General features: G+C 42.0%; 1 protein-coding gene across 2 annotated transcripts in view; it reads left to right on the top strand.

Annotated features, from left to right (window-relative positions):
* The window catches only part of AKT1 (AKT serine/threonine kinase 1), a 78,391-nt gene that overhangs the window by 57,605 nt on the left and 3,121 nt on the right, over positions 1-17,665 (top strand). For both annotated transcript variants that reach the window (XM_069018425.1, XM_069018426.1), the window contains exons 8-12: positions 89-157; positions 862-987; positions 2,265-2,393; positions 6,612-6,826; positions 14,140-14,227. In XM_069018425.1, coding sequence (XP_068874526.1) covers positions 89-157; positions 862-987; positions 2,265-2,393; positions 6,612-6,826; positions 14,140-14,227 — 627 coding nt within the window. The remainder of the gene's footprint in view (positions 1-88; positions 158-861; positions 988-2,264; positions 2,394-6,611; positions 6,827-14,139; positions 14,228-17,665) is intronic.

The following is a 17,665-nucleotide window of genomic DNA, read 5'->3' as shown; positions in this document are numbered from 1 at the left end:
ATAGAAAATTTCATGTCTGCTTCTGAAAATCTATTAAAAATGCTAACTGTCACTATGTCTCCTAAGTTTTGGTTTAAATTTGTTTCAGGCTTTAAAGTATTCCTTTCAGACACATGATCGCTTGTGTTTTGTTATGGAGTATGCTAATGGAGGGGAGGTAAGGGAAATACAATACTGTTTAATACTTTAGGATTTTCCTGTTCTAATTCTGCTTGACATTATTTAGCTAAGGTCCATTTTTGCAATTCTAATTAATCCAAGTTGTCCCAGTTAAACAGAGCTGTTTGCAGGTTTAACTAACATTAAGTAAGAGTCTTAATTTTTTTAACTCCATTTTTACAACATAGAGGTTTTGGACATAGGTTCATATTTTACATGACAGGAATATATTGTAATCTGACAGTTAGAAGTTCAAGAAGGCAAGGTTGCTTTCTAGTTGCTCTCCAGACAAGTTTTAACACTTCTAAATTAATAATGTGAGTATACTTGGAGGGAGAACTAGAAACTGCTAAGCTACTATTACAGTCAAGAAGGAAAAGTTGGAATATTAGCATTTCTCTAAAGCGTGCATTAGGCTGTGGTTTTAATATGTAATTGTAGTTCAGTCAAAAATAGCTTTATAATTTTCTGAACCTGTAAGACTGTAGTACATGAATTTATTATCAGTGTGCATCTGTGAATATGAGACATAATTATCTAATCATTTAATTTATGATGCTTTTTAACTCATTTGGGAACACAGCTGAGTGAGGATGGGAAGGGGTTTTCTCATAGGTAGTAGCACCTTCCAGGCAGGACGGCCTGTGAAGTGCAAGACATATTTCAGAAACATCTAAAGTAAACAAATTATTGTTCTTGTAGTTGTTTTTCCATCTGTCAAGAGAGCGTGTCTTCTCTGAAGACCGAGCTCGGTTTTATGGGGCTGAGATTGTTTCAGCGCTGGATTACCTGCATTCAGAGAAGAATGTGGTTTATAGAGATTTGAAGGTATGTAGAAAAATCATTTTACAGGCTTTTGGGGTTTGGCTTTTTGTTTGTTGTTAAAAAAAGCAAATGATCCTGAACTATTAAGAAATTCTTTCCTGACTGAACTTCATCCAAACTGTTGTTGCAGCTGTTGGGCTGGACTTTACAGGATGTCTAAACCCTTTGATAGTCCAAGAGGCTACATAAGGCATTTATTGTGACTCTGGCAGCATTTCAGAGAACATGAAGGGTTACTGGGCTACAGGGGTTTGATTTTCACTTGCCTGCTTGTGTTCTGAGAGAAACCTTGCTGGTGCTACTGCATGGTGGAACATAATCCTGGTTTTACCAGGTAAATGCAAATTCACACTGTGTAGATGTTGCACTTCCTTGCAGTGTGGTCACGTCATCTTCAAAGTACCTGTTTGCAGTTAGAAAATTGCCTAAGCTTCAAGTTACTCATTTGTTTGGTGAGGACAGAAGAGGAAAAAAACCCCGACCAAACAAGATCTCTCAGGGCAAACAAACTTGAGAAATTCTTGAGGAAAATGCAACAATAGCATTTTCTTTCTTCCAGAGAGGAGTTTTCAGGACAGGATGAAGGGATACTGGTAGTTTGTTTACGGGCAGTCTAAGATGAAGCATGTTCTGTAATGTTTTCAGACTATGTCAAAGTAATTTTGGGATCTCTGCTGGGATTTTGTCTCCCGTATCACCGTGATTTCCTCTGTAATGCACTTTATTGATCCACTGAGGAAACCATCCTTATACCTGGGTGACTTTCTCAAAAATTAGAGGCTCAAGGTGGGATGAATACCTTGTGCTGAGTACATGTATCCAGTGATTCTCATTTAAAGGGTCTCTCTGGAAGTGGTTCCTTAACCTTGTATATGATTTCTGTTCTATTTGCTATTACTTACTGGCACAGACTTCATAAAATCAGAGTAAAAGGTGGGATGAAGTTGTGTGAGGGGGAATACTTAATATACTTGCAAAAGAACTGGTGTTCTATTTATGATAATATTGTGGAAGCATAAATACAGAGTTTATGCTCTGTAATCTTTCTATATATATGTGGTCAGTTACACCAAGACTACAAATTAGTTACTTAATGTTCCCTAAAGAGCTGAGGAAAATGTTACAAACGTATGTTTACATTTGTGCTCTGGCAGCTACTGTGGGTCTTAGTGAGAATGAGGTTGAAAACTGATCTGCAAAATTAATGTCTTTGATTATTATGCTCAGGACCAGTGTGTGTTACAGGTAATCATGTCTTTTAATTTGGCTTTTCTTCCCAGCTGGAAAATCTTATGCTGGATAAAGATGGACACATAAAAATAACAGACTTTGGACTATGTAAAGAAGGCATCAAGGATGGAGCAACAATGAAGACCTTCTGTGGCACTCCAGAGTATCTTGCACCAGAGGTATGTTTATGTTGGCTGTTATGTTAAATTGCCTTCTTACATGCCTTCCATGGTAGCAGTAGGAGTACAGAATAATTCCTGTGCCATGATGTGCTCATGCACTAACTGCTGTTATATAATTACACATACTGAGACTCCTTTATTCATCATGATCTGGAACACATCTTTAGCATAATGATATGTGATAATTTTTTGGCGGGGTAGTATCTTCCACTTGAGGGAGTATGTACGTTTTACAAGAACAGTGCTTGTTTCTTGTATCAGATACATAATTAAAAAAACCCCCTTTTTAATCACTTCAAATATTACATGATAGATTACTTGATTACCTGTTTTGCAGCTTGCTGTGTGTTGTCCTGTTTAAAAGCTATCAGTAGGACTTCACTTAAAAAGTAAAAGTACTGTCCAATTCTTTTACTATTTGAGGGCAGTAAAAGGTGACATGTTTTCAGAAACACGACAGACCAAGCTTTTTCTGCAGTATTTAGCATGGCATGCATTGAAAGTACTGACTGTTTTATGACTATAAAAGCACAAGATACTTCTCAGTGTTGATTTGAATGCTTCAATTTCAGAGGAAATAAATCCAGGCAGGGGATCTCAGTCCCCAAACGGTATGTTTTGGGGAAATTTTGTTTTGTGCAAGTGTTATTTTTTCTTTTCAAGCACAAAATGCAAACGTGCATTTGCAGGTTTGCTCCTGGAAACACTGTGAGTTGTGCAACACGGGTGGTGTTACAGCTGGGAGTGAGTTAGGGGCAGATCAAAAGTGAAGTTAGGTTGTGGGGGATACGCGTACGCTCGGTGCTCCGCAGGCAGATGCTGCTTTCTGTGCCCGTGCTCTGATCTGTCTGGAAGCAGACTCCTGGGTTTGTAGGGCACGGAGCCTGAGCTAATATGGTGTGTGCCTTGCAGAAGGGCTGCTTCCCCTGCAGTGGGGCTTTGCTTCCCGTGCTTCCCGTGGCGTTTACATTTCCATCCTGCTTGGAGCACAGGCAGAAGCAAGTCTTGGGGTGCCGGCAGGTTATAGATTGTTGGCACAGCTTTCCTCTGAGTTGGAGACTTGAGCATTGCAAAACTGCCTTGAACTGAACTATGAAGAAATGCAAAGTATGGAAAACCAGCATGGAGGAGGAATATTTCTTCTGAGAGCTGATGTCTTTGCTGATCAGCGCTTTTGTGCTCCCTGCTTACATAGTGGTGGCAGCATGCTCTTGGGTTTTGTTTGGTTTTTGTTTTTTTTTAACTCCCAGCTGCTTTCAAGGGCCCCCAGTCCTTTGTAATAATGAAGAACATGGGCACCTGTCGAAGTAGCTTGCAGCAAAGAGGTGGAGCCAGTCTCATGATGACTGCCAGCTTTTCCATGGATCACCAGAAGTCTTTAGTGAATCCAAATTGGGGTCCATGCACCACAATTTGAGATTTACTGATGCAGAGAGTAATTAGCAGCATGATGGAATGTTTATTATTCATAAGCATGGCTTTTATTTTAGCTTCCCTCTTAAATCAATTGCTGAACTTCAGTTTCTCATCAAGGATTTTATGTGGAGGATAAAAATATTTATTGTTTTGGTTTTCCCTAACTTGGAATGTGGGGATTCCCTGTGCAGTTATGTTTTCTTTCTGTTCTGTTATTTGCTATTATTTTTTACTTTTAATATTTAATATTTATGATGAGTTGGCTCATCCAAAAACCCTGAAGGACAAATCCTTTTGATTAACTCAGTTCTCTCTCTTACTTGCAAATCCCATCTGTGAGTTGGAGTGTTAAATTCTGCAGGCTTTTGTCATCGGGTTGATAGCATGCAGAAAATTTGGAAATTGTGTGTGAGCAATATTCCATGTGTTTAAGGTCATAGATCCTTAAAAGCAGGGGCGTTGATGCTCCTGTCTGCATTTGTAACTTGAGTCGGGCACAGCAGCGTGTCTGTACAGTTGTTGCATCGTTGGTTTTTTTTGGAATCTCATGCATGGATGACAGTGACTGAACCATGTCAACTTTGATGTGTCAGATGCATCACTGGCTGTGATGTTTACAGCTGTTCTGCCTTCTCTTTCAAATTCCATTGCTCAACAGTCTAGAGCTGCTTGTTAGAAAATGATGATCCCTTATTTAAGTGAAATAACCTTGTTATTTTACTGCTCCCCAGCTATCCAGTGTGTTGCAATAAATAATGGATGAGTGCAATATCTTTTTTTTTTACGGTGTATTTTTGATACTCACAACATTACTCTTTTCTGTGCAATCACTAATGTGAGGGTATGCTCATTGTCCTAAAGAACTTCGAAGAAATAAGCATTTTGTATTCTGTTTAAAATTAATGGAGGGGAAGAAAATCACTGAAGTTAATGATTTAGCTTATAATACAGAGTATTAATACACTTTTAAAAGTAACATCTGAAGTGTTTACTGCATTTTGAAAGCACCTGTAGCATTAACTACGTGCACAGCAAAGGCTTCCATGGTTTGCTTTTTCTTTCAGTCTCTCCTATTGCATGTCTTGCAGCAGTTTAAAAAGTAAAAATACAAATTGGAGGCCATGTGAGTGTTTTATTTTAGGTGAGCCAAGCGTAGGGGAGTGCGAACAGGAAGCACTCGTTGAGTGGGGTGACTCAGAGCGGGAACTGCATTGTCACACAATCTCTGTAAGGCTGCGATGCCTCGGGATGCCTCGGAAGGACGGGGCGCTCCTGGAATGCAGTCGGGCCGGCAGCTGTGCCGGCCGTGTACATGGAGGGGGCAGCTGTACAGCCAGCTGTCGTTTGGTGTGAATCATAGGGCCGGGGATGCTGTAAATAGACCGACGTGGGGTAATCTAATACCTGGCAGCCTTTTGATTTTTACTGCAGGCCCTCTCCCTTGTTCAGATAATTAAGGGAATAATTAGTGAGTAAAGAGAGGCAGAGTGCAAACAGTTGTTACATGAAGTGCCTCGATGCTTCTTTTTTATGTGCAGAAAACCTTTATATCAAGATTCGTAAGAGGTTAAGATCTTTCTTTTGTTTAACTTGCACCAACTTTGGCTCTTTCAGCTTTTTAATTTTGAGTGTTAAGTATTCTGAATCGTAGGAATGTAAAGCTCACTCAGACACCATGCAGCAAGAAAACAGGATGGTTGTGCAGTTGTGGTTTGTGCTCTTAGCAAGAGTAAGCAGCTCAGTGCAGACCCGTGCAAGGAGTAAAGATGACAACTAAAACTTGAGGACAGGATCTGGAACATGAGATGTTGGTGTCAGCTACAGACAACTGCATAGGAGACACGAAGTCTAGAGAAGTCCTTGTACTATCCACTGCACAAGCCACAAAACTCTTCCTGCTCCCTTCAGCAACCCACTGTGCAGATGCTCAGAAATGCACTGTGGGAGGGCTTCTCTGGAGCAAGGGAGAGGTGGAGAGTGCTGCTGGGGTCCCGAGTCCCTGCACCAGCCGCTGCTTTGCTAGGTAGAAATGCTGGGGGAAGGGAAGAATGGACTGTGCTGGGCTGCTGTGAGACCTGGCAGAAATCCACCCCACTGACTGTTCCTGTGTTTGCAGCCCTCTAGGCAGAGGCAGGAGTGCCTTTGGAGCGGGGCAAGGGGTTGGAGGGGAAACATTTCCAGACAATTTGGCTGCCGTTTTACAGCCTTACAGCCTGTCAAATGTTAGGAGTGGTGTTCTGGTTCTTAGTGTTTAATGTACATTAGTCATTGAGTACTTGTGGGTGGTCCTTTTAGGATGTGCAGAGCCACCCCTTTGGCGTGCAGGTTGATAAGAAGATGGTGGAAATGTTCCTTTTCAAGGAACAGGTTGATGGTCTTTTCTCTCTGTACTGGCCTCTTGGTGGGTTGTGGTTTTTCTAAAAACTTGGATCCCTTTTGGAACAGTTTGTGATGAATAAGGGAGAGTTTAACAGCTGGTACTGTAATCTGAGAACAGTTCTTGGCCTTTGGACTTCCAAAGGTTGTGCTTATCGTGACCATAATGCAACAGAGAGTGGGAGAAGGAAGACAAGGAGGCTGCTGTAACATACCTGCTGCCTCCTTTTCCCCCCACTGCTCACCTAGGATGGTGAGCATGGATGCCACTTCTTTTCACATGGTTCTTCTGCAAGTACTGTGCTGGTAGATTTGGCTGTGTTGTGAAAGATGGACTAGCTGGGGTAAATTTTGCTTCTTGAGTTTTGTGGGTCATGCCTGGTTTGGGAGTATCTTCTAAAGCTTTTTCCTTACATTCGGCAGGTTCTGGAGGATAATGACTACGGCCGTGCAGTGGACTGGTGGGGTTTAGGAGTTGTGATGTATGAAATGATGTGTGGCCGGCTCCCTTTCTACAATCAGGACCATGAAAAGCTTTTTGAGCTCATCCTTATGGAGGAGATCAGATTTCCACGCACATTGTCACCTGAAGCAAAATCTCTCTTGTCAGGTTTGCTGAAGAAAGATCCTAAGCAAAGGTGAGGCTGTTACTTAATAGTTACACTTTTTTTAAGGTATTTGAGACAAAATTGTAATTTAATTTTTAATCCATTCAAAATGATTATCCAGCAAGCTGCAGCAAGTGGATCTACTCATTTATTTTCAACTTTTTATATGAGCTGACAGCGTGAATAGTGATAGGAAACACCTTTGGTGCTGAATTTCAGAGTATGATGGCTGCCATTAAAGCAAAACTATAGCCTGGGAAAAAGAAAGTTAACCCTGGCTGTAATGAATCCAGTGGCTGCTGTGAGTTACAAGGTGCTCTGCACCAAATGCTCTTACCTTCTGTCGCAGTTGAGACTGCTGTCCCTTCCTGAATCTTTGTCTAAATCTGTGCCAGTGATTTAGCATCCTGCTTTGGACAGTAGGTGGTGATGTTTGTACCATGTTTGTGGTAGAGTTTATACCATGCTCAATCGACTTTTCTTATTTCCTCCTTTTGTTTTTGTTTTTCTTTTATTGCTGTATTATTTAAAAAATAACCCTTGATTTAAAAACAGAAAAAAAACGACAAAACAAAAAAATCCCAAGCCCTTAATGGCTAACAAACAGAAAATAGAACAAGATCCAGAGAGGATGTTGACCTTCACACAAAGATAAACATCAGTTTAAAAACCTGCCATCTTGTCAACCCAGACATTTTTAAAACAAATAATATTGTGACTCTGCCCCTGATCTCCTGTCCTGAACCTTTCACTGTTAATGGGCTCCAAATGGGAAACCTTTCATGTGAGGTGCAAGCAGAGAATTCCGGTTTGCTTTCTGGTGTTTGTTTAGTCTCCGTGCATGTGTGTGCACACAGCAGGAAAATGGGGTTTGCCACTACCTGGATACTTGTAGCAAGGATTTCTGTCATCACTGTAGTCTATTTCCGTCACTATTTCTGATGGAAAATCCTGTTGGGAGGTCTTGTAATGCAAATCCACAGTTTCTAATACTGGAGGATTCATCTTGATGGTGACGTGGGGAGTGGGGCACGGCTGCAGCCCAGAACTTGGCCAGCCTTGTACAAGGTGGCAACAGCTGCACCTCTTTCTGAAGCCAGCCCCTGCGAGGGGACCTCCCGGAGAAGGTTGTGTAATTGATGAGCAGCCCCCAGCCTCTGTGCTCTGCAGGCCTGGCTGCAGCCCCTGCCAACAGCATTCCTGTCCAGTAAAGTGCTGGGTTAAAGGCGATTGTGACCCTTTCATAGCTTGTTCAGGTGGGGCCTTTCAGTCACTGGGAACACAAGCCACATCTGCTGCAGTTTGTTCTTAAAGGAGCATCTCTGATGAACCACAATGCAATTTGTTTACAAACAAAGAACACCCACTCATTTCGAATGACGAGATTTTCCCAGTGCCAATAATTACTCCACAATATGCTTACTTTATACAAATAGCCACTTCTACACATGTGTCTTCTGCAGACTTGGAAGCAGCACTGCTCTGGTCTGGTAGACAGGTGATTTTCGTGCTGCTGGTAGAAGTAACTGTTGACTAGACAGGCCTGCACACATGCCTTATTGTAATTATGCCTATTTACACTGGTGCTTCCCAAGCTTTTTTTGGATCATAGACTGTTCTTAAATACTGGTTTCTCCCCAGTCAGTGTTCGCACAACTTTTTAACTGAAGTTGTGGTTCAGCAAACCCCCTGCACTTTGTGCCATTTCAGGCAACATGGAGAACTGATCTGGAAGTACTAGAGGTAGAAGTCCTGCATCCTGCCCTGGTAGTGTTATGTTCCTTTTTCTGGGTGGTCTGGGTGCTGGGGGGTGGGTGACTGGCATACTTGGTGGTTGACTCACACTGAGCTCACGGAGCCATATGGACAAAAAACGGCCAGAGAGCTACTGAAAAATACATTACTGAAAAGTTTTAAAATGTGTGGTAGTCTGGTGCTTTGGGGAGCCACTGTGTAATTCAGCAGAAATCCCCTCTTCCGTAAAGCCCACTGGTGGACAGAAGTTGGTGTCATTGTAATGTTTGTGGCAGAAAGCATCAGGATTGGCAGCATAACTGTGGATGAACTTCAGAGTGAGATGGAGGAGGCAGCCAAAACCATGAGAAAAAGGAAGCTGAGAAATATTGTCACTTCCCCTAAAATCATCAAAAAAACCAACCAACCCAACAATAAAGGTTGATATAATGAAGCTCAGTGACAAGGATAGTTTAAGTTAGATATCAAGGATCTAAGGAATTGTGATCTGTGTCAGTGAATTAAATCTTAAAAATGACCTATTGTACCTGAGCTGGATTTATAGAAGCAGTGTTAGCACTCTGTGTTCAGTAATACTAGTTCGGTCTCAAACTCCCAGGCATATGGAGAAAATGTGAAGAACAATAAATTGCATTCTGCTTTTAATCATGCCTGTTTTCTAAATTTGGTCATATGAAATCCATTTTGTAAGAGAAAAGGAATTTTGAAGTTTCTTTTGGGATTGATAGAAGTTTATTAATCTTGTAATGTGAGCCCTAATTTTCCTAAGAAGGAAAAAACCTATTCTGTAAATATTTCCTGTTAATGTGACCTGAAATTCCCCTTCATTGCTTTGTGACATGGATCAAATGAAAGAAGGTAATCAGAGCATTTTTTCACACATAAAACAACAAAGTTTTTAGCTTTTATTGTTATTCCTCTGGCTGTGGAGATTGCAGCCTGTGAAAGTGGGCATGGGTCAGAGCACCCCATGTAAGAGGGCTAAGTTTAGATGGGTGGGTGGGTTTATAATCAGTGTCTTGCAAGCTCTGAATCTTGGCAGGCTTTTAACTTGAAAGAACTTCAGGATGGTTTAATCTGAATTTTGATCATTGGATTTCACTTCGTGCCTTAGTCCTTGTCACAGGCTGCTTTACCTGCCTCTGTGCTGCTGTTGGACCTTGCCATTCAGCAAGAATGAGAGGAAGATGATGCAGCATTTCACAAACTGGTCAAAGATCTAATAACTTCACAGAGTTGTGGTTGTGGCTTTGGAGAGCTGAAGGTGCTCCCTAGGACCTGGTGGTCAGTTCTTGCAGCCACACAGAGATCTGGTACTTCATTCTTCCCTAGCCATGGTGGTTCTTTCCACATCTGGAGTGCAGCTTTGGCCACAGATGTTCAGGAATATCCAAGTCAATCAAGCCCTTACTTGTATGAAAATCAAGCTCCTTGGATTTTTCCCTTCTGAAAGGAGATTTGTAGTTAAGCTGGATGTCTGTGTCCTCTGTGGTGCTCTGCTACAGAAAGGTTAGATGGCTCTTGAGCACCCTTGCTCTTAGGCACAGGGAGGTCTGCAGCCCTCACAGCCACTGCTGGAGTTGGAGGAGTTAGAAGTGACATTTGTGGGGACTGCAGGGGCCTGGAGGTGGTCCCAGCTAGCTGGTGGCCAGCAGGAGGAAGTGACCTTGAAGAGCTGGTCCTCCTGGACAGCACACTTGAATGCCTTATGGACATGCAGAGTTTTGGAACCACACATGACAGGCAACTTGTGTTTGCTTTGAAATGTGTGTGCTTTGAGTAGGAAACTGCTTCTGTCTCCACACAGCTCCAGTGTTCTGTGTATCAGCTGAACTGCAAATGCTCAAGTCTTAATGTTTCAACAGGTGTTTTGAGATAGGCTGAGATTTAGCTGTTGTGTATGATAATTTTGGTCTAAATCCATTCTGTCCACAGCGATTTAGACAAACAGTTCACCCACAGAGATCTAAATTGAAGCTGAGAAAAACATAAGAGGCAAGTTTAAAGAATTTTTTCTCCCAGCTTTATAGAAACCACTACTTTAGAGACTTCCTAAGCTTCACCAACCTAAACATGACTCTTGATGCTGGGAAGTGGGAGCTTTTTCAGTGCCTCTTGGATCTACCATGTTTGTGTTACATGCATGTGGTTAATGAGGAAGTGGGGAAGTAAAGCTCAGCAAAGAGCTGGGAGTTAGCTGCATTAGGCTTTCCACAATCTCTGAGCAGGAAAGCACCCGAAGACTCTGTGTGCAGGTCTTTGGGAAGAATGTGGCTTTTTCCTTCCGAATCTGAAGTCATCAAATCATGCTGTTCTCAAAGCCACAGAGAGCTTCTCTGTGCTGATAGTGCCAGTCACAGGAAATTGATGTGGACACAATTCCCAAATCCTTCCCTGTGGCTATTAGAAGCCTCTGAAGGTAAGTGCCATAGTAAAGTAAGTTTCTAGTTTCCATCTTGACTGTATCAGAGGAGAAATGGGCATCTGTGTGCTCAGAGTTGTGAACACCAACAGCTTTTGCGGGGCTGTTGTTCTTGAGCCTGGTGGGAATGTTTGTGCTGTTGTAGGACCAGGTTTGGGGGCAGGGGTGGCTCAGAGAAATCACGTGAAGACAGGGCTAGAAAACCAGAAGTGTGCTGGTTCCTTTTAAAGAGCTGGGAATGGACTTGGGAGCTGAGCACTGTTTTCTTTTACATGGGCAAGTAGAGATACATTATTTTTCATGCCATCCACTAATTGCAGTCTTCCTGTGTGTTCATACACTGTATTTATATACATATATTAACAATACAGTATAGTAAGTTTTTAAAATATTTCTACATGATGTGTCTGTGGAATGATGGCTGATTGCCCTTGATTTGTGGAGCACAGGCATTTGTTATTAAATGGTTAAAGGGACTTGAAAGCAATATGCAGTTCTGTAAAAATTTAAAATGTGAAAATCATTTAAGTTTAATATTGATGTTGCACTTTATTAATAATTTTCACTTCTGGATTTAACTAAAATAAGAAAGTCTCTCAAGTAGGTAGAAGCTGAATGAATAACCAGAATTGTTTGGCAGTTAGGTTTTGAGGGATGTTTTCTCTTGTTTTTCCTTAGATTGCTTTTTGGCCTCTACACTTTCTATTGTATTTCTTTGTATACTGTAAATTTCTATAGCTTTTGCTTTGCAAATCCTATATATACTATTTTTGGTTCTGTCTGAAGACATAAATGTGCAGAATTTAACTTCGTTATCCAGGAATCTCATCAGAGCTCTTATTTCTTCTGTATTTTTCTTTATTTATTGCATGTCCCTATGAAAGACAAACCTGCTGCTCTTTGCATTCTCACTGGTGCTTAACCATGATTTTTGTGTTAGTTGCCAATTTAATTTTGTTCTCCTTGAGAGGGACCTTTCCTACTAATTCTGGAAAAACAAAACTGTATTTTGGAATAAATCCATACCCAAAATAATAAGTTTCTATTGTTTTGCCATTCTCTTTGACTGGATTTGCGTAATTTTTAAAAGGTAAGTAAAACATCTGGAGTCTTTCTTGGCATTTCCCCGAGTATGTGTTTGCCCTTCATGGAACAAAGGCTCGTATTAGATAACATATTCTGCAGAGCACTTGTACGTGGCTGCAGCCAGCCAGCCTTCCTGCCTGCTTCTGCAAGACACCATTCAGGTGCTTCTTCGCCCAGAGTCACTCCTAAACTCCTGTGTAGTCTGTTGACATCTGTGGATGGAGGATTGACTCCACCCTCTCTTCATTGGCCATCATCATCTGTGCTGTGGAAGCAACAAGGAGTCTGGTAGAGACTTGGCAAAGCCACTAGACCTGGGGGGAACCAGCCGAGAAATGATTACTCACAGAGTTTGTTTCTGTTCCCAGGCTGCCCTGGAGTTTGTTCCAGGCTGCTCCACAGCTGTATAAAGTGCTGTCAGGCAGATGGGAGAGCACCTGTCCAGCTTGGTTTGGCCCCTGGGACTCTAGGGTGGACTTGGGTTAGTCTTAGAGCTTACCTGGGCAGGAGAGAGTCACCCAGGTGCTGGAAGGCTGGGGAGCTGTTCCAGTGCACATTTTCTAAAGGGTGATAAGGAACAAACCCCTTAGGTTAACTGTGGCACTGAATGGAAGAGGGCAAGGAAGCAAGCACAGCCTCTGGACTGTCAGGCACCTCTGCTGCTGGATTTCTCTGGTACAGCTGTGGCCTCTGCCAGTGTGCCTTCTCTGCAGATGGTGCTCGGGCATGGCTGAGGGGTTGAATGCATCAGGATCCATTCCCAGTTGGCACTGTGAACAAAGTGTTGAAGTATTTGACTTTCCATGCTGAACTATGATCCAGTGCTGTCCCAATAGCACTGTGCCTTCATTCTGCATTCCAGCACATGCAGTCTCAGGCTGTAAAAATACCACTTCAATGGGCTTTAGCCAGCTTTCGTATTTTCTCTGAGATTTTGAACCAACTCCCCCCTTCTATCCCCAGATAATCATGAACTGGGGCACGGGGTTACTGCACGTGGCCCAGAGGACATTCAGGGCCAGATGTTGTGCAGCAGTGGATGAGGCCTGGCCAGGTCTTGGCTTCAGGCTCAGAGAACAGGCCTTGTGTCCCTCATGTCTGCAGCAGTATAACTCTAGCCTGGGTCTTGATGAGTCATTGCTTCAAACTCTTGAAACAGGGTCAATATCTCAGTTTGCGAGTGGCACCAAGCATCGGAGAACAGGTACATCCTGGAGATCAGCCTGGGTGAACATGGTGACACCTCTTGTACCTGAAATCCTGAGTGTCATCTTAACCTTGTTACCTGAAAGACTCTCCTGCTAATTACCCAGTATCTGTTTTGTTGTCTCTGTGCCTGCCTTTGCTTGCAGATGTGGTTCATTCTTTTACAGAACATTTTAACCTCCACAGCAAAATTTAAGCATCAGTTAGCTCAAGACTTTAGCTAAACTGATCACATCTATAAGCTGTGTGGACAGTTTTATTTTGGAATAAAAGTGCTTTATCTTGATATACCTCAAGTCAATAAAACACCCTTTGTGCTTTCCTGAAGCCAAGGAGGAGGAAGGATTTGCATATACTGTGATATTATCACTGCAGTTGTCAACTGTTTTCTTTAATGGAAATTTAAATCAGGTTGCATAAATCAGTTCGCCTTAAAAAGCCTTGCCTCTCTTTCACTTCAAATTCAGTTTTACTGCTAGCATTACTTTGCTCTAGAAAACTGTAAGGGGTAGTTGCATGTTAATGTAGAGAGAAGGATCTGGGCCTCAGACCTTTTACTTTACAGGATCTGCTGTGGTCCCCAGGACAGCATCTTTCCTGAAGGGCAAATCTTTGGAATTGTGATTATTTTTTTTTTTTCTTTGTCTAAGAGAGATCTTTGTTCTGGTTGTTAGCATGTTTTTAAATCTTTTAGTGGAACTGTGTTGAAGCCTAAAATAGGCCTTGCACAAAAAAAATCAAACACATTGCAAATGCTAGAACTGCTCCCAAATGCATTATATAAACTCAGAATTTCTTCAGTACACTGCAATAAAAAATGTATTAGAAAAATAACTGTACTCAAACATTTAATTACATATTTTGCCTCCTACAGGTTAGGTGGTGGTCCTGATGATGCCAAGGAGATTATGCAGCACAAATTCTTTGCTGGCATTGTTTGGCAAGATGTATACGAGAAAAAGGTATTTATACAACTGTTCTCCCAAGGTGAATTGTAGCTGTGGTTATGAATGTTTCAAATTTGTTGCTCTCTAAAGGTACACAGAAACCCTCCACAGAAAAGGTTTGCAGTTGTTTTTAGCAACAACTTAAAATACTGTAATCAGTTTAGTTCTGGATTTTTATTTTGCAAAGATAGGAGTGTCTCTTAATGAGATACATGGTTTTATGGCTGAATAAATAGGAGGTAATCAAAATCGCTTCCAAATTTAGAGAGTATATAAGCTTTTAAAATGGCCTTTCCTGTGAACTCCTGTTGCCATTTCTTGCTTTTGTCTGATGTATCCCTTGTGAGCCCAGAGTTATTGCTGGTTCATGAGCATCTGAAGCCAGACTGCCTAGAAGCGGTAGTAGACGATGGGCTCATTTTTGCAATTGCATTTTTCCTGCCTGTTCAGTCTAATGTCAGCATTCAAGACAAGTCCAGACAAGTGTAGTCTTTTACATCAATTCAAGCATAATACAATTTTTTGTATGTGGCAAAGGACAGATATGAAGTGTCTGCACTTCATGGTATTTCTGATGGGTTTTCCTTGAGACCACTGAGTTTGTTGGCTTTTTAGTGGGAGCCACTGAAGCCAAAAAGCCCAGCCCTTCCTGTAAGAATGTGTTTCATCAGTTGTCTATGCCTCACTGCCCCTTGCTTCTCAGATAAGTATTTCACTCCTCCAAGATGCCCTGCTTTGTGCTCTAAGGGTGGTGTGCTGTCCTCTCATGATTGATTCTCACCAGCCACATTTTCGTAACGCTCGTGAAATGCAGCCAGCTAAACCATGGGGCTGCTGATTCAGGGTTCCCATTTACTGGTGCCACACGATCTCACTCAATCCCAGCCTTTCCTGATTTCCCTCCTTCCCCCAGCAGTTCCTCATGGTATCAGATCTCATTTGATCTCTAAATACAGTTTAGTTGTCCCTCCAGCTGGTGGGAGCAGGTAAGAAACTTGGCAGAAACTTGGTGGGAGCAGGTAGGAAACTTGGCAGAAACTGAGTTCCCATATTGTAATGGGAGAATTGTCCAGTGCCTGTATACAGCTACAGAGAGGGCTGTTCTTTCACTTCCTCACAGATCTATGTGGCTAAAGGGAACTGAAAAATCATAAACCAAGGTTTTGTGCCTTGAAAGTGTAGATAGGACTTTAGACCTCAGTCCTTTCAGAGCATCCCTTGAGGGAGAGCTGCACGCAGTCATGAGGACAGGAGAGAGTTCCATGGAGTTTATTCATTATAACATGAAAAGTAGATCTGAATTCCTGTTCTAAACAGGAAGTTGTCCCCATTTTCAGCCAGCTGACAAGCTGCCTGCTTGAGGGTTTGCTGGTTTTATGCAATTTAAGGTAAGCCATCAATGGGGCTCAAACATTTTCAGTGAAGTTATTTGGTATTTGGTGGTAGTCCCAGTTCCCTGAACAGAAGAGAAATCACACAAGGTGGAGGCAATGTATTTATTCATAGGACTGAGAAAGTCTTCATAAATTGTCCTGTAGTGGTACTGATTCAGATTATTCTGAAAGCTATCAGGAAATTCCAAATATTCACATCTTTTGGAGAAGACTGTGTGCTAATTGAGACTATTCCTGACTTTGGACTATCCAAGGAGTCTAGATCCTGGCTTTGCTCGTGTCCCATTAGTGTTTGCATCTGAAGTAGGCGTGCTGTGCAAATGGAGAGCTTGTAGGTAATTGCTTCCTACATTCTGGGTGCCAAAGAGGGTCTTGCAGCATTTACCTGAAGTGCAGACCCATGGATTAAAGTTGGATTTTGTCAGCTGCCAAGAGGTGTTTATGTGCTAGGCTTGGTTACCCACCATCTCCAGAAATGCTGAATGTGTATATGAATATGGGTTTGGGTAATCCAGAACATTTGCTTTGTAATTAAGCTTTTTGGAAACATAGCTTTGCTTTATAATATAAGGAGCTTTGAATAACTGGGGTTGTCCCCCAAATTTAAAATGCTTATTAGGCTCACCTGGAAGAGTGCTGTCTGTCTCTGGTGCAGAGAAAGGTGCAGTTTAATTTGCAGTATTTTGCCCACCCACAAGCAAAACATACACAGAGATTTTAATCACATGGGGGTTTTTTCTGGTCCTTTTTCTCTCTTAAACCAGCATGAGCCTGCGGGTAGCAATGCTGGTCTGCAGCCGTGGGAGGCTACAGGTGGCACCTCCCCACCAGTTGAACTGCAGAGCTATTGCAGTGACAGCTTTTCAGTAAGGCGACATATTTGCTTGTTAAAGCCGGCATTGGAGCTTTCTGTAGCTTCCCCTCTGTTTCCAGCATAGTGCTCAGAACTTGACAGCTAGGGGGAAAAGATGTCTTGTGGGTGCATCATAATCTGTCTCAAATTGCTTTTAACAGATACTAAAATAAAAGGAAAATTATACAGGCAGCACTAGGCCATTCAACATGTGTGCTGGCTTGGGATTGCTGCTCTGAGTTGTTCTGATGTGCTCAGTTCAGGTGTCTGCTGCAGTGCCCAAGTCCTAAATCACTCCATGCTGTGCACAGCAAGCAGAACAACCAGGGGCACTGTGAGTGCCAAAACCACCATTAGCTTCAAAGGACAGATAGAGCTTCACACACACACATGCACAGCCCGTCAAAAACAAACCCAGGTTCACTTTGAGAAGTAGGCAGAGGCTGCTCCAAGGAGAGAGAGAATAGAGTTACATGAGGAAGGAAGAATCCTCATGCTCCACAGGGCTTTTGCATGTAATATGTTGGTGTGATTTGATTGAGAAGTGTTATTAACATTATAATGTGAAGCATTCCCTCTTCGATAGCTTCAGGGGGAATGCAAGGCTCAGAGTGACTCTTGACTTTGGGATATCTTATTTCCTTTTCCTTTTTAAATTCAGGACATAAAAAACACTTCAAAGGACCAAATATTTTTTTTAGGGTAATGTGCCCAGCTCCTTTAAGCTGTTCTTGGGCACAGAGAATTGTGAGTAATTAAAAAAAAAAGATGATGAATATATACCATAATTGTGCTCTCTTACAATAAACAGAGCTTTTATGTCCCTAAATTTTTAAAGATTGATTTTAAACAGTAAATGCTTCTTTGTATGTGGAACGCTGCCATATTTATAGATTACATTTCTTACAGTCTTTTACATTGGAAATGAAGGCATTTTACTGGATTGTTGTGTGTATGGCAGGACACTCTTAGGTGCTCTCAAAACAGATCAGAAGGACGATCCTGGTGACAGGGAGTTTGAAATCAGTGCTTTTCTTACTTGCTGACTTGACAAACAAATGATTCTTCACATCCAAGCAGGAGGAAAAGTTGGGTGTGGGGAAGAGGTGTTTTCTATATTGAAGATTTGCTGATATTTTCCAGGCAGTGATTTCTGTCAGTGTTGTTCTTATTTGTGCAAGTGCAGAAGTGCACGTCTTGGGGTCA

Source organism: Aphelocoma coerulescens, chromosome 5 (genome assembly GCF_041296385.1).
Source record: "Aphelocoma coerulescens isolate FSJ_1873_10779 chromosome 5, UR_Acoe_1.0, whole genome shotgun sequence".
In the NCBI taxonomy this organism is placed as follows: domain Eukaryota; kingdom Metazoa; phylum Chordata; class Aves; order Passeriformes; family Corvidae; genus Aphelocoma; species Aphelocoma coerulescens.
The sequence above is the reverse complement of the archived record's forward strand: the minus strand, read 5'-3'. Positions and strand labels throughout refer to the sequence as shown.